The following is a 22067-nucleotide window of genomic DNA, read 5'->3' as shown; positions in this document are numbered from 1 at the left end:
TGCTCCGAGGAAACAGAAACTTCACTTAGCTGCTAATAACACAAGCAGGGCCAGCATATCAGCAAAACGAAACCTCCAAAGAAACACAAAGTCGCTTAGCCGCTATCCTTTTACTTTTCCTCCCACCGCTAATACACAAGTGAGGCGAGCACGTCGGTAAAACTAATCCTCTTAGGAGAGAGATACCCAGAGCAGTTCCTTTCAATTACCTGACATCTCCACATTTCAATTTTTTTCCTGACGATTTCAATAGTTTCTAGGACTCTGGGCTTTTCACAGCACGTGCTTACACAGCTAGTTTTTCTATAATTTGCTTTAACGCTCCTGTTGATTTTGCAACTTCTCTCACTGTGCTATGTATCATTGTTCACTTGCAGTACCGATTTATTTGCGCTGATCTGAGGCAGAGTCTGTGGGCCGAGGGGAAGGAGAAGCATGACATCAGGAGTGGGGAGCCGGGCAGGGTCCTCCTCACTGTCCTGTTTCACTTCTATGCGGGCGAAGCCAAGAGGAATGGCTAGTTATTAATAATATATATATTTTCTTGCTCTGTGGTCCGCTGATATAGAGTATGATGTAGTGCAACATTTTTCTCTGCATTTCTGTGCACAACCTTTGAAATGCATTTACTATAAAATGGGCTACCTAGACCACCTAATGGCACAAAGCTTGCTTTCTGTCTTAACAGAGATCTTATTCTTTTTTTGGCCCATGAGCAAGGCCCTTAATGGCTAAAACTGGGCTCTGACCTCCGAAGGTCATATGAAAAGACAGTTTCCCCTTGGGGATCAATAAAGTATATCGGATGAAAACATCACAAACAGCAGTTACTCAGGGCATTTCTTTGTTTCTTGCCTCCCTCCAGGAGTTTGAAGTGATTGCTCAAATCAAGCTGCTTCAGTCGGCCTGCAACAACTACAACTTCACTCAGAATTCCCAGTTTGTGGACTGGTTTTTGGGGGTGGATCGCCTCAGTGAGGCAGAAAGGTAAGTAAGACGAGTCTTTTTTGTGGATCGCATTACCAAGCCAGTGGGCCTGCTGTGTTGTAACATGGTGGCTGTTTTCTTCTCCATAGTTACAGCCAGTCATGTGAGATTGAGCCTCTGTCAGAGTCGGCCAGCAACACTCTGAAAACCAAGAAGAATACAGGAATTATAAAGCGCTGGAGCGAGTAAGTAGCTGCATGGCATTGGGGTGAATGAGTGGTACAGTAGAGTATTAATGATGTATGTCGGCCATCAATGCATTTCAGGGTTCTGCGCTTCACTCTTGATACAAGGGTCTTAAAAGCTCTTCAAAATCTCAGAGATTTATGAATTCAATTATTTTTGAAGCTCTCCTGTGCCTCCGCCTTTGTATGTGTTTGAATGAACTCATTCATTTTAAACTGTTATTTTAAGGGGGTCTCGGATGTGCTTTGAGGTATATCTCCAACTGAAAGGTGCTGCATTAAGTAATGTTGGGTCAGCTTTTCATAATTTCTTACACCTTCACCTGTCTATGTATTTCAGTTAATCAATATTAAACTGAAAAGTTTATAAGTGACTAAAGGAAGGGCGCAGCCTGGAAGGTGCTATAAAAAGAAATTGTATTTACATACTTGTATCTTTGTCTGTGTTTTAATGTTTCATTCAATATTAAGCTCGAATGTATAAATGGATCTGAGAAAATGTCTGAAATAATGTACGCTCTGAAAGTTTAAATGGAGACTATTCTCTTTACTTGTATAGTGAAAGGCACTATACAAGATAAAAACTGGGGAACAGTGGGGTATTTTCCTCTTATCTCCGCTCCTGGGAGGTTTGTGCGCCAAGGACTTTTTGTAACTTTCAGCTTTCATGTGGTTGCCCCTCTCCACCACGGGATGGCCATTCATGCAGCTTTTGTTTCTTTCCAGTCGGCAGCCGGCCACCAGCGACCCCTCCTGTAGCAGTGCAGGCAGCTCCCACTCCAAGTCCTTTGATCAGCTGCGCTATGGTCCCTACTTGGGAGGTGGAGGGGGGAGCGGAGACGGGGCAGACTCGGTCAGTGTGACCTCTGCTGGCTCCAGCAGTTCTGATGTGGAGGAGATCAACATCAGCTTCATTTCAGATTCCCCAGATTCTCATGAAAAGAAGGTAAGTCACCTGTCGGGTTGTTTGTTTAGGTGGAATCGTGACTGCTCTCAGGTGCTTTAGGCAGCTGTCACAAGGAAACGATTGGCTGTGCCATGCTCTTGGCTACCTGCCATACTGGGAAAACACAGCCGTTTATAATTCTCTGTAACAAACGCCTCTCTTCTTTTGGCACTGCTACAGCGATGTGTTTCAGCTCTGTGCCAGGTTTTGTTAGGTAGTGGTATTAGAACAGTGAACACTGTGTTTGAAATTAAATTTTATATGAGACACACAAGGTGGCAGACGTGATCTTGAAAGATGATGATATGGGCCTCCAGTAACAAAGGGTGCCTCGTATAACATTGATCCCACAATGGTGTCATTCAGGTGTTGCCACGTCACCCCACAGAGGTGACATCATGTGGTGCTTTGTGAGCGCTGCCGCATCCCCTTGAGATCTACTCTGTACTGTAAACATATCTAGGAGTTCCTTGACGGGTGTTTGTCACTCAAATTGACCTAATTAGCCCTTGCTTTATATAAATAAGATATAACATAACTAGTACTCATCAATCCAGGAGCAGTGCCAAGGCATTGGGCACAATTAAGTTCTTAGACAGCAGCAGAAGGCATTATTTAGTTTTATATAGCACCTTTCACACAGCAGACTGTCAGAAAGCTGATGTGCTTACAAGAAGCTACCAGATATTAGTCAGTTTTTATTTCTTACTGAGCCTTTTGTTGAGAATATTGCCAAGTGCTCTGTAGGGATGTCGCTGAGATCAAGACCCAAGAATCATCTGCTGCTTCGCCATCTGGCTAGCAGTGCTATGGAGAAATGCCTAAACAGGCTAGTAGATCACTTCAAGGTGGTGAACAAGCAATAGAACAGGAAACGTGTCATGTTAAAAGATACGTGTGACACTTTCATTAGAAGAGAGCATTTTATTAAGGCGTTTATTTAATTTGTGAGCAGCATGGTAAAGCAGCAGTTGGTGTAACTGCCTTACAGCTCCACAGCTCTGAGGTTGAATTCCCTCCTGTGTGGAGACTGCATGCTCTTCCCATGTCTGTAGAGATTTGTTCAGTTTTCCTCCCATCTTCCCACAGAGGTTCCTATAAATTTCTGTGGTAAATCTAAACTGCCCTGTTATGATTAAATGAGGGTGTGTGTTCAAGTAAGCCCTGCCTGAAATGTTTCTGTCAAGCACCTGATGCTTTCAGGAACGTATTGTTCATTTTTATTTTTTAAAGCCCTCTGTGGTAGTCCCAGTTAAGAATGGCGCTGTAATTATGTTTAGTTATCCTGGACAACTTTTATTTATTTTTATTTTTTTTCTTCTTCAAACTTGAGGAAGACCTGCTTAGAAAGCCACCACATAAAACAAATATAGTTGGTTGTCTTTAATTGCTCTCATCTTCTGATCTGATTATCCAATTTAATGTCATGGGGGGCCTGTACCTATTCCAGCAGCTTAGGAAATAAGGCAGGAACCAGCTCTGGATGGGGTACCACTCACACTCGCAGGACTGATTTCAAGTGACCAGTTTGCATTGTGCGCACGCACACACACACACACACACACACATATATGGGATGTGGGAGGAAAATCCATGCTGACGCTGGAAGAACATACAAGTTCCTTACAGACAGGATCTGGGCTAGGATGTAAACCTAGGATTCTGTAGCTTTGAGGCAGCTGTGCTAACCTCTGTGTACAACTGTTTAGTTGTTTTTTTTTATTGATAAACCCCTTTGGTAGTTCACACTTAAAGGTGCTATATAACACTAATATGTTGATTTATCACAGGGGGTGGGCAAAGTCTGTTCTTAATGGCCATAGTGACTGCAGGTTTTTGTTCCAACCCAGTTTCTTAATGTAAAGTCAGTTATTGCCATTGAAGCACTTATTGCTCAGGCAACATTTTTCTTCTTAGTTGCCTTGCTTGTTAAGATTCCCCACCCTTCATTGCTCCTGTTAGTCTTAAAAAGCTGCATTTGCTGTATTTTAATGGCTCTTTTTTAGCAATAAGATGCATAGGACAAGGAAACCAGCAGACCTCCATCTAAGGTGTTTCCAATGACTCCTGTGACTATTCATTTATGAACTGTCTGGTTTATTGAAATATTTCATTTGAATTGTGCAGTATGAGAATGACTTGACATGACAGGATGAAAAAATGAACAAGCCCTAAAAACAGTCTGTCATTTGCCAGGATTGGTGTCTAAAAAAGAAATTGGGTTGCAACAAAAACTTGCAGCCACTACGGCCCTCCAGGATTGACTTTGCTCTTCCCTGATTTATTATATACAGTTACCTTTTTTTTTTTTTTTTTTTTTTTTTTTTTTTTTTTTTTTAACAAGCTCAATGTGCTATGACATGGCACTTTATAAAACCATTACATTTCTTTATCCTCTATCCTTAATTCTACTGTAAGAATGGCACTATATAAAAGAATAAATGTGCCACCCTGCAATGTTATTTTGCCTTATAGTGGTGCTCTATAAGAAAGGTGGTGTACCACGTAATTGAATTTTTATTTATTTTTTCTTTACTTTGAGTTGCTCTCTAAATGCTTTTGTGACCGAACTCATTACAAAAAGCAGTGTATATACATACAGCATGTGCAATTACAAAGCTTTGTACCTCCGCATGTATATTTTAAATGATTTGTTAATTGTGCTGTTTCTTCTCTATATTTTTTGTCAGTTGTTCTTCCATCATTTCAGTTCATTTCATTCAGGCATGAAACTTCATTTCCTTGCATTTCATTTGCTTTATTATACATGGTGATTGTAAAGCTCAACGCCTGCTGAGGCACAGCGTGGGCTGAAGGCACCCTGCCTGGCAATTGTTATTAATTTGTATTGGCAAGGAATTTTTTTTTTCTATTAAAGAAATCTAATGCTGTTGTAATTGACCTTTAACTGCCAGCTCACCATGTATTTTAATAAGCACAGCTCCAGCTGCCATGGTGGCATGGCACTTGTGATGCCAGTGATGCCTGATGTGGCCATGACTGTGCCAAGCTCACTGAGATGGACGTTACTGTCATGTTGAAGACTAGCCTGCTGACTCCCGTTTAATTCCTTTTGTAGAGCTCCACGCCTACCGTAAAACATTCCCATTCAGCCCTAGGCAAGGGGTCCAACCTTCCAGAGCATTGCCTGACGGTACTTTCAGCATTTTTATCTGCATTTTCCGAAAAGTTGAATGTACAATAATTCGGAATGCTCAGATGTAGAATATATATATATTAAAAATTTACTGCCAGAAGGAGAATATATTAAGTGTATTTTAAAGTGTAAGCCTAATGATAGAATGCTTTACTGTATGTGCACTTGTGGTGTGTGTGTGTGTGTGTGTGTGTGCGTGTGTGCATGAAATGAGATTCTGAAGCCTGGCCTGGCATGGTTGTCTTTGAAGGTGTGATAATGTGTAACGGTTTTTATAATTTTGGGTCTGTGTATTTAAATGGTGATATCTGATGGGATACTTGAAAGTTATTGGGGGAAGTGTTACACCCACCTAGAGATGCATAAAAATAAACAAGTTTTAAGTTTATTCAGCCTCTTTCTGCAGTGAGCACCATGATACCGTGGTTCCTATAAGCCCACACTTGAGGAACCTTCAAATTAAAACATTCACTCATGAGGAGGGAACCTGTAGCCAAGGGGTTTACAGTCCAGACCTCTCCACTGTGGGCCCCCATAGCACTAAAGAGTTGATGAGATGACTGCACCCTCAGTTATATGAAGATTAACGGCTGGAGCTGACAAATTTTAGAAGAACATCCAAATCTCATGGCTTGGTTAACTTAATCCTCCTGTGATTAATGATGTTCACCAAGAGTGACACTGTGTCCTAAAATATAGTCGTATCTTTCAGTTGTTCATTTATGTGGTGGGTGGTGTGGCCTGTAGTGGCTAGCAGCTGCAGAATATGAAACAAATAAATTTTCCCACCACTGGTTCACAATGTGACCTCACAAAAGTCGTTTTTCAGACTACAACCCTACTTAAAAAATGTAAATTGGACTGGAATTGTATTCACCTGGAAAGGCACTATATAAAATTCAAAATGAACCCCAAAAATCATCATAAATGCTAACTGATATGGTTAAGTGTTTTCAAATCAGAAGTAAATCCCACTTCCTCTAACCTGTTCACCTTCTCCTCTCCAGTTATTTAACTGAGCGAATGTATACGTGAAGCACAGATACGTGACTGTAAGGTCAGTGCTTTCCTGCTATGTTATATCTTATTTCATTCAGGAAGGTGGCAGGGTAACTGGCGATTTGCCACTTTCTGGGTGCAGCGTGGACATTTTTCTGCGTAAGGGATATGGACACAGATCTGCCACAACTCATGAAAGACTAAACGATAGAAATACATGTGAAATATAACCCGGATTACATAGATTCTCATCTCATCCCAGTCAGATAGGAGAACGGTGCAGCTACCATGGCTACACGAAAATGAAACCGTACTTAAGTGTAGCCAGGAGCTGGCATTAGTGGCACAAACTCACACCAACAAAGCTATGTGCATCCCAATAGAAAAATGGCACATCCACTGCTAGAATAAAGAGGCCAGGTTAGGGGCTAGGAAGAAGGGGTCAGGGTTTTGGGAGGGTATATCTGATGGCATGTACTTTCCTTTTAGTCAGCTGCTATTTTTGCTGCGTGCCAGCCGTAGAGAATGGTTCTGATGAGTTTCTGTCTTGTCTCCTTCTCTTGGTACAGTTCTGGGAGTCCACGTCGCTATCATCTCTGGACACCTCTGGTATTGGTTCTACCTCTGGCTCAGGCTCCAGCAGCGCCTCCTCCTCCTCAGTGTCCTCCACTCCTGTCACAGCATCCCGGTCACATAAGCGCTCTGTCTCGGGCATCTCCAGCTACTCATCACTTTCACTGCCTCTTTACAACCAGCAGGTGGACGACTGCTGCATCATCCGCGTCAGTCTGGACGTCGACAATGGCAATATGTACAAAAGCATCCTGGTGAGTGAGCTGGTCCGGCTTTGACTTTAGAACTTAACCACTTCAGTATCACTGTGATGTGATTGTCATGTCGCGCTGTCAGTCTGAATCCCTTTCCCTTCCTCAAGTAAGTGGATGCCCTTCTGGACCACACAGGTAAAGCTCATCAGTCTTTTGTGTGAAGTCCCCATCCCAAATAAACTCGCCTAACAAGCCACCAGGCTGGCTTGGCTTAAGTCTGTCAGTAGCAGAACAAATGTATAGTGCACTTTGAGTTTTCATGCTGGGGTTGATGAATGTTTACAATACAAATAAAATAAATTTTGATTCATAATATATTTGCCTGAGAGATTATACGAAACAATCTAGAGCAAACTGAACTTCATCCTGCAGAAAGTAATGGCACAGGTTAGCACTGTTCCTTGACAAGAACAAAGCCAAGCAAAAGCTGAATCTATCGAGTAGGTGTAAGGTGGCGGCTGTAAGCACACACAGAAAAACCAAAACACGGCACTGAATATACTGTTTAGTGCATTGAAAGATCATAAAGTATAACAAATTAATAAAACATAAAATTCAAGAATGAAGCCTCTATAGCATGGGTGGCGAACTCCAGTCCTCTGAGGGCCGCAGTGGCTGCAGGTTTTCATTGTAACCCTTTTCCTAATCAGGGACCACTTTTCACTGCTAATTAACTTTTTCCCCATCACTTTAATAGCCCTGTTAGAAGAGTTCAGCCCTCTGAATTGATTCCTTTCTTCATTAAATGACAGCCAAGCAGAAATGAGATGTGAAACGAGCTAACAGATGACCAGCTAAACTGGGGCTTCAAACTCCAACCAATGTCACTCCAATCACTTTCTTAATGAGAAGCCAATTCTTGCTGTTAATTAAACCCATTATTTAATTCCATGGCTTGCCACAGCACACATTTTGAAAAGTGTTGTTTTTCTGTTCTTTCTAAGAGCACTGTCAACATGTTTTGGTGACCTGAGAGATCAGCCTTACCAAGACCATCACCTCTCTTTATTTTCAGATATTGTGTGATGGGCACAGGTGAGCTGGTAATGTGGCACCTTGTTTTGTGTCTCATTATTGTTTAGCAGCTAATTAAAGAAAAAGAAACAACTATGGGGCCTGAGTCAAGTTAATTAAAAGAAGTAATCAGTAGCAAAAACTGGTCACTAATTAAGATGGTAAGAATGAAAACCTGCAGCCACTGCAGCACTCCAGGCCTGGAGCCTCATGTATAAACTGTGCGTATGCACAGAAATGTTGCGTAAGAATGTTTCCACGTTCAAATCGCGATGTATAAAACCTACACTTGGCGTAAGGCCACGCACTTTTCCATGGTACCTCATACCCTGTCGTACGCAAGTTCTCCATTAGGTTTTGCAGACTGGTGGCACCCAGCGTCAAAGCAGTGCCACTGTTCCTGTGTGGTTACCCTTTCTTAGATCCACATCGATGACGGCGGCTCAAGTGCTCCTTGTAGAACTGTTTGTACTTGCAAGTTACAGTGAGGTAATTGTACTTATGATACAGTTATAATATTGCACATCCTGAACCACTTTATAAAGCACGTATTTGCATATGATGACGATATCATTTTTATGATGAAATGCAGCAAAATATGTTGATTATATTATACATATAAAACTTTAACTACACGGTGCCGCAGCGCTAGCAAGCTTGAGTTTCGTTCACGGTTTGTTCCTGCCTCGCGCTGTTTTCATGCTGTGGCTGGCGTGACACTGGAAGGATAGATGGATAGAATAATTAAACATTACGAAGATATTTCGATGTTCCTTAAACGTTTTGAAGAATCGGCGTTCTAAACTTACAGATGGCTTTACGTCTATTACAGAGCTGATTGTGTGGCAATTGGGAATTTGGTGAAAGAAAAATAAGGACAGGAATTGGGGGTTAGTACGTTTGAAAAAGACAGTACTTCTGTAATAAAGCATTTCATTGAAGGCCACGCATGGCGCAGCAAGCCTCTTGCTGTAAGACATGAACAATCACTGCGCCACCGTGGTCCCATGTTTAATAACATGCTTTAACTCGTATCATCATGAAAATGATATCACGTATACTTCTCAGTATTGTAATTACTCAGAGAGCTGTAATATTACGAACGTAATGGATTCTGTGTCTTGTCGGAGGAAGAGCACGTAGTGATTCAGGCACACAGAGCACATATAAAATCAAATACAAAACAAAGCTTTTAACGTGCTACTTAGTTACGATGGGATTTGAGAAACTAGTAAATGATTTCAAGATGAAGTTTATGATGTTCTACTTTAATGACAAAATAAACTACGTGATTAAAGTGGAAATTTTGACATTAAAGTTGACATTTCTTGCTTTTTTCGCACTGTGTGCCTTTTTTTCACTGTATCCTAATAAGCTTTCATGTGACACTCAGACGGTTGGCTACGACTCGCCTTTTTCACGCCAAATTTGATATGTGACAACTTCTTCTTTATTTCGGGCACTGTGTGACTTTGTGAACTTGAGCCTTTGAGTTTCTCCGATACGCTATGTCACTCGATCAACTTCCTTTTGTTGCTTATACAGTGGAACCTCGAGATACGATCACGTCTGTATACGAGAAATTCAAAATACGAGGAAAGTATGAGCGAAAATTTCTGATGTAAATGCGAGCATTGGCTCGCGTAACGAGCCAGGCTGTGGGTATAGGTCTCAGCTTAGCGAGGGGGCGTGGTAGCAGTTGCGAGCCGCGATTTGCGGTGTCTGCGTTTCTCACTTAAGTGCACAGGTGGGTAACTGCCCACATCGAGAGAGAGAGAGAGAGAACACGAGAGAGAACGAGAGAGAACAGGACAGGAGGCTCGCGTGTACCTGAACAGGCCAGCCAAACAGCTTAAGCAGGACGGTGTGCAGAAGGTCAGCTGCATGAAGAGTGTCTCGCCTGTTACAGAGCCCGCAGGTGACACGCTAACAGAGAAGAAGCACCGGGGATTGTCGTCTGTTTTTTAAAGACTGCATCCTTTTGACGTTTTAACCTCGTGTTAAAGGATTGTTATTCTTGTGTATTTTAAACCTCCACTTCACAACTGTTTTAAGGATTATTTATTTAAACATTTATTGAATGCTCTACTGCACTTTGGACACCTGTTTTGATTCTTTTAATAATCACTTATATTATTTACCACTGTTATTTATTAAAGGTAGACTACAGTATATATAATTTATCAGTGTTATTTGTTAGGAAAATTGATTTTTATGTTAATATATTTGGGGTGCGGAACGGATTAACTGGATTTCCATTATTTTCAATGGGGAAGTTTGTTCTAGATACGAGAAATTCGCTATACAAGCTCAGTGCTGGAACGAATTAAACTCGTATCTAGAGGTTCCACTGTATAACTGTTTAAACCAACAAATAGTATGTTTTTCTTTGCCTCCATTTGGTATTCGCTGAAATTCTTCTATTTTTCCTCATACTTTTGCCATTGCCTTTTCACAGAACGCTGGGATTAAGGGCTATTTATATTGATTTGCATATTCAAAGAGGCGTAATTCTGGGAGGATTTGGGGCGGGACAGCAGGCGCGTGCGTTTATTTCCACGCTGAGCGGGATTTATGTAGCTGAAGAATGCGAAAGTTGGCGAACGCACAGATTCCTGCATCTGGATTTTTCTGTGCATAAGCACATTTCGGCTTTTGTGCTTACGTCATGTTATAGTGCAAATTCTACGCACGGCGTTATGCATGAGGCCCCTGGAGTTTGCCACCCCTGCTCTATAGCTTAGCCTACCACTGCAGGCAGATAACAAAGACTACTAAAATAAGACCATTAATGCGCTGTTGGCATAATATTCAAAACACTTCACTGTAGATAAATCAAACCTACACCAAGAATAATGTGTGACAGTGTTAAAGGCTACGTCACGCTGTGAGACCTTTCCTGCAATTTTCAGCCATAATTTTTATCAGGGTTTTGGAGTCCATGCTCAAAAGCTTTGGCTCTGATTCTGACCCCTCAATTTATGGTACCACCAAATCCGACTCCTCTGTTTATAATTAGACTAGTGAATGAGTCTGTGTTGATTGAAAACACACCAGGCATTTCATCACTGCCATTGTGAAATCATCGGAATTCATTTTAGCACTCTAACCTGTTAAAGTTTATGCTTAAAGGCTGTAGTGATGCTGCTGTGGCTTTGTTGTATTTACTAGCTGTCTCCAGCAGCTCTGTCCGCGTAGTAGTCAAACGGGACAAACTTTAAAAATCAATTAAAAAATTTTTAAAAATGTAATAATTTGTATTGATAAGAATTTATATTAATAGGGCCTCTTGATGTATAATATTTTTGGTTTTGCTATCGGGGCGCTGTGATCTCTTTGCCAGAAATGTAAAAAGTTGGCAAGGTATCTCTGGCCAAGCGGAAGGTCGGTATGCTCCAACGTCAAACATTGGCATTGTATCTGATCGTGTTGAGCTCTGACGGGAGAGCATTCCCCCGTGTGGGGAGACGAGCACGTAGCCGTGGTATCTCTGCCAATGAGCAGGTATCCTATAAAACACACGTAGCTGTGATCTCTCCCTCTCTCAAAAACGTCAAACATTACTCCTTAACAATCTGTAGATGATAATGTCTGCTGAAGAAACCGGTATCGCTAGCTAAGCAGAGACAAGGTGCACGCCAACACGTGGCTAGAGGTACATCAACTCAAACGGAAGCTGGCGTGTGACTGAGGAGGGACGCGCCCAGCTCCCCACTCCTGACATCACATCTCCCCATCTCCTCCGTCCCCAGCCTGTCTCTCGGATTCATGTGAATAAAATGGTGCCACAACCAAACTACAATACTTAGTGCGATGAAAGAAGCCTCAAAGTCAACCGGAATGTTCAAGCAAATCATAGAATAAAAAAAACCACAATCTAATTCCGTTAAGTAGTTCTCTCATGCGGACAGACATACAGATGGACGTTGGATTTTATATATATACAGAAATTAAATAATATTTTAAAAAAGAGGCTATATTTTATCAAAAGGATAGAAGAAAAAAGTTTAATTGAATTAGTGTAAGTGAACGTTTAATATATTGTATTAAAATTTACATTTAGTCAGACCCCAACTCCTGTAAGGCAATAATTGCTTCTGACACTGACTCTGACTCCACAGCCCTGGTCTTCATTTATGTAATCCTAGCACGTCGAAGCCAATTAGCAGCGCACTTCCATGAAATCAGTCGTTTAATGTGACATAACCAGCTAGTCTGTGGCTCAGACTATCTGTAGCGGTGGGTTCTGTGTGTACGAGAGCTGACAACCGCTGAATGCTCATCTGGAAGTACAATGCATTTAGTGCAGAGACAAACAATAAGGAAGGTGGGTGTTTTGGAACTTAGAAACTAAAGAGAAGCCCGTCTGTCTGATGTCTCCTGTTTTACTACCACGGCAGAATGGAATAAAGAAATAAAGGGGCCAAGATTGTGGCTGATAATAATTTGTATGGCGCTGGGTCCATCAGGCGGCACCCGATTGGTTGTCAGAAAAAGGGGTGAGCACAACTGTGCTAGAAAGTCAGCACTCGGATGTTCAGTGAGACACAGGCAGTGATGTTCAGTTGTTTAAATTGACATGGTCTGGCAAACAAGATAAGCAACTGCGCACAGCACATCTGACACTCCCCACGACTAAAGGCTGTGTAATGTGGACTTTCCAAAAATTCAGTTTTTTTTTACTAAATGTATACGTTACTGTATTTTATTCAAGTAGTCTTTACAGGTGGAGGACACCAAATGTATCAGTTGTATCCAAAGTCTGCATATAATGCGTAAAAAACCTCACTTTTCAGGTGTGTGACTTATCCTCACTCCCTTTCTTTTTGATCCCTCCACACAGGTGACAAGCCAGGATAAAACACCAGTTGTAATACGGAAAGCTATGGTGAAACACAATCTGGACAGGGAGAGGCCAGAGGACTACGAGCTGGTGCAGGTCATCTCTGAGGAGAAAGGTCAGTCTGTGTTGTTATTATAGTGGGTTGAATACAGGGATGAGTTTTATTGAATATGGTGCCATTCATGTTTTAAGAGGAGGTCTTTCTAAAGTTTCAGAATGATGCATAAAGATGAGGTTATTGCTGTCAGCCATTTGGAACTTGGAGAAGGATTTCTGGCAGACAACTTGTTAGATTTCTCTTGGCTGTGAATAATCTGCGTCCATCCATTATCTAAATAACTAAATCCAATTCAGGGATGTGTAAGCTGGGGCCAATTAATTAATACATCACACACATCTGCTTACTAATCATGCCTAATGTAGTGTGTGTTACCTGAACTCTGATTGGTCAGTATAAAGGTGTGTTGCTATACAAAAATTAAGAATTCCCTTCTATTAAAAACTGTACAGAAAGTGTTTACTAAGAATCTCTGCTGGCCTATTGATGTGCTTCTTTATCCTTTTTAATGATCTGAATACATGGACGGTGGACCAGAATCTCCTTGAAGCCGTCCGAAAGTCGTTCTCCATGGCCTCCCCAAACTCCTCCCACGCCAGAGTTTTTGCCTCAGCAACTACCAAAGCCGCATTCTGCTTGGCCTGCCGGTACCTATCAGCTGCCTCCAGGGTCCCACAGGACAAAAGGGTCCTGTAGGACTCCTTCTTCAGCTTGACGGCATCCTTCACCGCCGGTGTCCACCAACGGGTTCGGGGATTGCCGCCACGACAGGCACCGACCACCTTACGGCCACAGCTCCGGTCAGCTGCCTCAACAATAGAGGCACGGAACATGGCCCATTCGGACTCAATGTCCCCCACCTCCCTCGGGATGTGGTCGAAGTTCTGCCGGAGGTGGGAGTTGAAGCTACTTCTGACAGGGGGCTCTGCCAGACGTTCCCAGCAGACCCTCACAACACGTTTGGGCCTACCACGCCTGACCGGCATCCTCCCCCACCATCGAAGCCAACTCACCACCAGGTGGTGATCAGTTGACAGCTCCGCCCCTCTCTTCACCCGAGTGTCCAAGACATGTGGGAAGCAGGAAGGGGAAGCAGTGCAGTGTCAACACTGTATATGGTGGGGATGGTGCGCTGCTGACCTCGACTCGGGACGTTGTGGGTCGGTGGGGGGAATACTTCAAAGACCTCCTCAATCCCATTAACATGCCTTCCAATGAGGAAGCAGAGCCTGGGGACTCAGAGGTGGGCTCCCCCATCTCTGGGACTGAGGTCACCGAGGTGGTCAAAAAACTCCTTGGTGGCAGGGCCCCGGGGGTGGATGAGATACGCCCGGAGTGCCTCAAGGCTCTGGATGTTGTAGGACTGTCTTGGTTGACACGCCTCTGCAACATCGCATGGACATCAGGGACAGTGCCTCTGGATTGGCAGACCGGGGTGGTGGTCCCCCTCTTTAAGAAGGGGGATCGGAGGGTGTGTTCCAACTACAGAGGGATCACACTCCTCAGCCTCCCTGGAAAAGTCTATTCAGGGGTCCTGGAGAGGAGGGTCCGTCGGATAGTCGAGCCTTGGATTCAGGAGGAACAGTGTAGTTTTCGTCCTGGTCGCGGAACAGTGGACCAGCTCTATACCCTTAGCAGGGTCCTAGAGGGTGCATGGGAGTTTGCCCAACCAGTCTACATGTGTTTTGTGGACTTGGAAAAGGCATTCCACCGTGTCCCTCGGGGAATCCTGTGGGGGGTACTCCGAGAGTATGGGGTACCGGCCCCCCTGATAAGGGCTGTTTAGTCCCTGTACGATCGGTGCCAGAGCTTGGTCCGCATTGCCGGCAGTAAGTCGAACCCGTTTCCAGTGAGAGTTGGACTCCGCCAGGGCTGCCCTTTGTCACCGATTCTGTTCATAACTTTTATGGACAGAATTTCTAGGCACAGCCAGGGCGTTGAGGGGGTCCGGTTTGGTGGGCTCAGGATTGGGTCACTGTTTTTTGCAGATGATGTTGTCCTGTTTGCTTCATCAGGCCGTGATCTTCAGCTCTCTCTAGATCGGTTCGCAGGCAAGTGTGAAGCGGCTGGGATGGGAATCAGCACCTCCAAATCCAAGACCATGGTCCTCAGCCGGAAAAGGGTGGAGTGCCCTCTCAGGGTTGGTAGCGAGATCCTGCCCCAAGTGGAGGAGTTCAAGTATCTCGGGGTCTTGTTCACGAGTGAGGGAAGAATGGAGCGTGAGATCGACAGGCGGATCGGTGCGGCATCCGCAGTAATGCGGGCTCTGCATCGGTCTGTCGTGGTGAAAAAGGAGCTGAGCCGCAAGACGAAGCTCTCAATTTACCAGTCGATCTATGTTTCTACCCTCACCTATGGTCATGAGCTATGGGTAGTGACCAAAAGAACGAGATCGCGAATACAAGCGGCTGAAATGAGTTTCCTCCGCAGGGTGTCTGGGCTTTCCCTTAAAGATAAGGTGAGAAGCTCAGTCATCCGGGAGGGGCTCAGAGTAGAGCCGCTGCTCCTCCGCATCGAGAGGAGTCAGATGAGGTGGCTCGGGCATCTGATCAGGATGCCTCCTGGACGCCTCCCTGGTGAGGTGTTCCGGGCACGTCTAACCGGGAGGAGGCCCCGGGGAAGACCCAGGACACGCTGGAGGGACTATGTCTCCCGGCTGACCTGGGAACGCCTCGGGATTCTCCCGGAAGAGCTAGAAGTGGCCAGGGAGAGGGAAGTCTGGGCATCTCTGCTCAAGCTGCTGCCCCTGCGACCCGACCTCGGATAAGCGGGAGACAATGGATGGATGGATGAATACATGGATTCCCGTTAAACTGTGTTTAATTCCTGGGGAAAACATTTTGGTACATTTGTTTTCGAGGGCACCTTTCCTTATAAGCAAATATTATTCTGACGTTTCCCTCCTACTGCACTTTTCTTGATGTTGTAGTCAGTAGAAATAATGCTCTTCTGACTTCATTTCAATATTTACTCCATTTTCTGTTTAAACGAGTTTAAAACTCTTACTTTGATTGTGCTTCTTATGAACGGTGCTAAATCTACAAATGTTCCCCAAAGCAAAGATTGATTTATTTTCCTTATATTTACTGTTTTCTACAATATGTCGGCACATTTTGAACTGTAGTGTGAATGCACTTGAGAAGGACTTTGAGGACGGCGTCGTGAAAGGTCCTACGTAGAATAAAGGTTGGCAGATGTTACTGTTGGACAGATATGAGTGAATAAAAGACGTTTGTAAATGCTACCTCCATGCATTCATGACTTTTACACTCCAACACATATAAATTGTTTTGTATTAAGAAGACACTTTCCCATATAAAATATGTTTGCCTAAACGCATTATGCACTAATTAAGATGCAACACCAACTGAAGATGGACTGTTGTTGTATGAGGGACGTTCAAAAAGTTTCCACACTTTTATTAAGAATTTCAAAAACAAATGACATTTTTCTACATCGTCACTCTTCGTTTGCGATGCGATTTTTTCCGGCATTATACCAACTTTTTAATGCCCAATTAATCCTCCTCCCGCCTTTCCGACAAACATATAAAAGTGCAGAAACTTTTTGAATGTCCCTCGTCTTTTTTGTATTGCTCATCCCTATTGTTTATTATCGATTAGCTTAGTTAGCCAGTTTTGCAGAGTTCTTAGAAAGCAGTGCCCACTAGGAAAGGTGCCAAAAAGAACAACTCCCAGTGCATTTACTCTTTGTGATGCGTTGGATTAGTTAGGTGGCTGTTAAAAGCTCTTTTAAATAATGCTTGGTTTGAAAGGCACTGCTCAAATAAGGAAACCCATTGTGTGTGTGCTTATAACAAAGAGATGGACAGACACTCGTCCTGCTGAACTCTGTATCATGTAGTAGAGATAGATAGATAGATAGATAGATACTTTATTAATCCCAATGGGAAATTCACAAGTAGTAGTAGTTTAATGAGTTGGCTCTTGGAAGCAGTGCGGACATTAAAAGGCACTTTAGGAAATAGAAAGTGCAAATTGGACTAAGCAAGTAGACGTGAGGATTTTCAACGCTGCTCAAGTTTGTTCTTTACATTAGCTTATTGACTTTGAGGGGCTCTTAAAAGTAGTGCTTGTTTTATAAGGTGCTATACAAAAGAAAGATTGGTTATTACAGGTAGGTCAGTTGGTGTGAGTGGTGCCCTGCACTGAATGCTTCTGGAATGGCCTCCGAGATCACAAAACTCTTACAAACTGGGCCCAAATAATGGATGGAATGTCGTTTTGTTATCTCCTGTGATGCTCGTTTTTTTAATTCCTTATGAGGCTTTGACTTTATTTACTTTAGAAAGCCAGTGCACACGGAGCATTCTTTAAAAGGCACTATACAACTATATCGACTCTTCAATTCCACCCGGGGGGGTAAATGTTAACATTTAACATTATACAAAGTTATTGTCTGTTTTTCACCTGCATTATTATCATTCTTTAATTTAATCTTATTTATTGTATTAGTATGCTGCTGCTGGAGAATGTGAATTTCCCATTGGGATTAATAAAGTATCTATCTATCTATCTATTATATAGTGCCTTCCATTTCTATCTATCTATCTATCTATTATATAGTGCCTTCCATTTCTATCTATCTATCTATCTATCTATCTATCTATCTATCTATCTACAAAATGAGGAGTCCTTGTTTTGTTAGGCCTCATGGCCTTGAATGGTATACAGAGTAGGGCTAATTCCATGGACATCTTGTTAGATTTTTCCAGTGCTGCTCGTATTCACGACTTGTTACACATTAGTTTGGGAAGTTGCCCCAAACCCCCCCCACCACCAATTTTTCTTATAGAACAATCCTGGAAGTGCTCATTTATTTTACAGTTTCCTGTTGCCATTTATTTTGTTTTATTAATTTTTGCTGCTGTTTGCTTACAGAGCTGAAGATTCCAGACAATGCCAACGTCTTCTACGCCATGAACTCGTCTGCCAACTATGACTTTGTCCTTAAGAAGCGGGGCTTTTCCAAGGGGAGCCGGGCAAAGCACGTGGCAAGCTCCACCCTCCCCCGCATGAAGCAGAAGGGCCTCAAGATTGCCAAGGGCATCTTCTAGACTTTCTGCTGGTGCAGTGGGGTGGGGGGGATGCAGGGGGCAGAAGGCCCAGCCTCATGGCTCAGAAAAATGAGCAAAACCTAAAGCACAGTGTGCTGTGAGCATTGCCAAGGGCATAAGGTATGGACACTAGGAACTGTGCAGTAGGATGGAGTGGTGCTTCAGATCAGCCGTGCCCAGAGCTATGGAAGGCACAGCCACTGTGTGCCCATGAGGTGAAACACAAAAATCAGAAACGCTTTCTGTGGGCAAGGAACGGTTTGCCAACTTTCCGGTTGGCGATTTCACAGAAAGACCGCAGGTCCCAGTTTGTCGAGGATCGGTCACGGATTATCAAAGGCATGTGGTTACCAAGTGGCATTTTCATGGGATGGACACGGGACGGGTGGTTAGTTCTCTCCTCTCACTTTTCTGCTGCCACCCTGTTGAGGACTCGGCGTAACACTAAATTTGAACTGAGATTAAGAAAAGCACCTTTTCTGCAGATTGAGCTGCTGCTTTGAGCAACTGACTTAGCAGACCTGACAAACACTTGATGTCACATTTGTGAGGTGTTTGCTTCTGTCCACTACAGAACTAGAAGGGGAGCCGCGGTGGGTTATTGAGTTCACCCTGCCCCCTGTTAAGGACAATGACACTGATGACATGTGTCTGCCCTGACTACAAAGGACAGTAAGGTGGGTAGCGCTGGCACGAGGACTTGAATCACTTTACACAGTATTAGGTGGGACCCTGCTTTGGATAAGCCAGCGGTTGCCCTCCTTGAGATGGAACTTGGTGGACATTGGCATGTGCGTGTGTGTGTGTGTGTGTGTGGGGGGGGGGGAGTGTTGAGGGTTGGGGTCGCTAACTTCTGAGTGCAGAGTGCCTTCAAGGCACGTGCGGTGCCTACATGTGACCTTTTCTAACTTTGTATTGCTGTCACTCTGGGTTTCTAAGGTATGTGCCAAAGACTAAGGGGTAGGGCTAGGAGCAGGGCATGATGGGGGCAGTCTCTTACATCGCAGTGAATGCCTTTACTGACCAATACACTGTCTCCTCATCCAAGAGTCGTTACCATTTCTCACTTCCATTTTCTTTTAATATAAACAGTCACCTTGACACAATTTGAGCTGGGGTGCGATGGACAGTAGGAGGGTCCACTCGTGTTATAATTGGGGTCAGTAGCACTTAACTTGGCAGTCTTCCTGCCAGGGATTATTTTTTACATGTCCACCCTCTTAATGGATGACCCACCCTACCAAGCTGGTCGGTGCGCCCCACTTAACAAGAAACTAGCAGCACGGCTTTGTTTTTAATTTTTGTGCCACAAAACATTGCAAACGCTGGAAGAGTCTGTTACATGCTGGCCGGCATTCCTGTGAATGCGAGGGGTCAGGTGGGGTGAGGAGATGGAGGTGGGCTGAAATAAAATGACACTGTGTGAGTGGCAATTTACCTGGATATTCTCGTTTTGTATTTTACTCCATTTCTTCTTGTTTACTAAAGACTCGTGTTTCTCCTTCTTGACGCCGAATCTCTCTGCATTTCCACGAGGTGGCCTTATGAGCTCAGCAGGGTGATGGGAATTGGGGCCACAGAATCGCCAAGCCATCCCCTCACATTGTCACTCCCTCCTGACCCCATGAGCCTCCGTTGAAAACAATCGCCAAAGAAAAGGGGGGGGGGCGAGCCTTAGGATGAGTTGGGGGTGGTCTTCTACAGAAAAGCCCCAAAGCGTTGGATGGTTGCAGTCGCCATTTAGACTCCTCAGTCTCGTGCCACATGTGGCTCTTTTTACTTGAAAAACGTCTACTTTTTTTTTTCCCATTTTTTCTAAAGAAATGGAGTTGTGGGTAAAAAATACCCGCAGTACCCTCTTCCTGGTGTTCATTATTTATTGATTTGTATATAGTGTATGTGTAGCATTGTACATTTTTTTCCTATGTAATTATAAATTAATATATATATATATATATATAATGTTTATAACACAATCATTGTTTATTACATTACATTTTGGTTGAAATGCCTCTGTTTTCCTTGTCAAACTTGTAAAGTCATTTTTTGTATTTTAGAGCCATTGTGTGTCTCTAACAATAAGGCACTGTGTATTATATTGGCCAAAAACCAACATGTACAATAAAGAAAACAGTGTGCTGTACGTGAGCATTGGTGCCCCCTATGTGTCGCTTCTTACCATTGCTGCCTCAATGCTGGGTTCATTCCAAAGGACAGGATTGTGTCTCCTCATTCGGTAAGGGGTGGGAAAAGAAAAACGTGTTTTAATTTGAAAAAATCAAGTTAAGAACCAGCGTGCCCGCATTGAAGGCTAGGGGTCTTGTTCAAAAAGCGAATGCCATTAACTTCTTGTTGTTTGTTTTAGACTGGTCAACCCCTACTACAAACCCTGAACTTAAGGTTCGTGGGGGTAAGTCCAGGTACACCAAGTCCATCCATCCATCCATTTTCTAACCCGCTGAATCCGAACACAGGGTCACGGGGGGTCTGCTGGAGCCAATCCCAGCCAACACAGGGCACAAGGCAGGGAACCAATCCTGGGCAGGGTGCCAACCCACCGCAGACACCAAGTCCCTAATCTTAAAAATTTAGAGTAGGTGCCTAATCTTAAAATAGTGTAAGGGTGCCGTCCGCTTTTTGAACAAGACCCAAGGCTAGGTGGGCCGGTACCAACCTACTCCAGGATTACAGACCTTTGTGTCTAAAGCCTTCCTGCCATCCCCAGGTGCTTTTCAGGTATAGTGGTGGAGTGGTGGCTCTGAGGCTAGGGATCTGCACTGGCAATCAGAAGGTTGCCGGTTTGAATCCCGTAAATGCCAACAGGGACTCTGCTCTGTTGGGCCCTTAACCTGCAATTGCTGAGCACTTTGCATTTATATAGCGCTTTTCTTACTACTCAAAGAATTATTATTACAGTGTAAAGGCCATGTCACATTTTCAGAGGTTTTCAGGCCTAGACTTCCTGTACGTAGTCTTAGTGAGTCAGAGGTAGTCCGGTGGTACACTTCACTGATTGCCCATCGTGTAGTTTGACACCCCCAGAAAGTCCATGACTCACTCCTGAAATTTGTGTTTAGTCTTAAAGATGGGCTCAGTGTGTATGACAGCTGACAACCAATGAATGCACATCCAGAATTACAACACAAAGAATGGAGCGATGAGGAGTAAGGAACACAAATATTTTGGATCTCACCCACAGAAGAGAAGCTCGTCTGTCTGATGTCTCATGTTTGATGTACCACAACAGAATGGAGAAAAGACAAAAAGAAAAAGGCAGATATTGTGGCTGAACTCGCTGTACCTGTTAACGACTGTGTCAGGCAGCAAGTTACTGTGCTGGAAGGTTGGCATATGGGCGCTAAATGTGACATGCTCAGCAATTCACAATCGTGTAAACTGACAAGGTCTGGCGACAGGATCAGCAACTGCAGTCATCAAGTCTGATGCACACCACAACCACAAGTCTCATCATGTGATGTGGCCCTTAACCTGCAATTGCTGAGCACTTTGCATTTATATAGCGCTTTTCTTACTACTCAAAGAATTATTATTATTACAGTGTAAAGGCCATGTCACATTTTCAGAGGTTTTCAGGCCTAGACTTCCTGTACGTAGTCTTAGTGAGTCAGAGGTAAGTAACGTGACTTACTTTGGGGTCACACACGAGAGTTACTGAGCCTGCAGTATCGTGGTTATATAAAAGTGCCTTTCCTTCATTAACACCCATGCTAAAGCAATTCATATTTCTGTATTTTTTTTATGACTTGTTAAATGACAGGTAAGGTGACGAGAGGAGTCTGTGGTGTAAACTGCTTCCTATAGCTGCCACCACAGGGAAGAAGGTAGACCTCTTCAACTATTGTCGCAAGGTTTTATGCCCTGAAAATGTTAAAGAATGGGAAATGTCAAGAGGTGGCTTTGTCTCCATTCACTGACCACGGACTTGTGTCAGGCCATCCTCGGTAAGATGAAGG

General features: G+C 43.6%; 1 protein-coding gene across 4 annotated transcripts in view; it reads left to right on the top strand.

The window, feature by feature from the left end:
• LOC114656944 (ral guanine nucleotide dissociation stimulator-like) overlaps positions 1–20241 on the top strand; it is a 190648-nt gene extending 170407 nt beyond the window's left edge. For 3 of the 4 annotated variants that reach the window (XM_051931793.1, XM_051931792.1, XM_051931789.1), the window contains exons 13-19: positions 866–987; positions 1077–1172; positions 1899–2118; positions 5198–5272; positions 6844–7101; positions 12959–13073; positions 17918–20241. In XM_051931793.1, the coding sequence (XP_051787753.1) occupies positions 866–987; positions 1077–1172; positions 1899–2118; positions 5198–5272; positions 6844–7101; positions 12959–13073; positions 17918–18093 (1062 nt within the window). In that variant the 3' untranslated portion in view covers positions 18094–20241. The remainder of the gene's footprint in view (positions 1–865; positions 988–1076; positions 1173–1898; positions 2119–5197; positions 5273–6843; positions 7102–12958; positions 13074–17917) is intronic. The other variant, XM_051931791.1, reaches the window with a different exon arrangement.
• The last annotated feature ends 1826 nt before the right edge of the window (positions 20242–22067 follow it).

The sequence above is a fragment of the Erpetoichthys calabaricus genome, chromosome 9 (assembly GCF_900747795.2).
Source record: "Erpetoichthys calabaricus chromosome 9, fErpCal1.3, whole genome shotgun sequence".
Lineage (NCBI taxonomy): Eukaryota > Metazoa > Chordata > Cladistia > Polypteriformes > Polypteridae > Erpetoichthys > Erpetoichthys calabaricus.
This window is presented reverse-complemented; position numbering and strand designations above follow the sequence as displayed.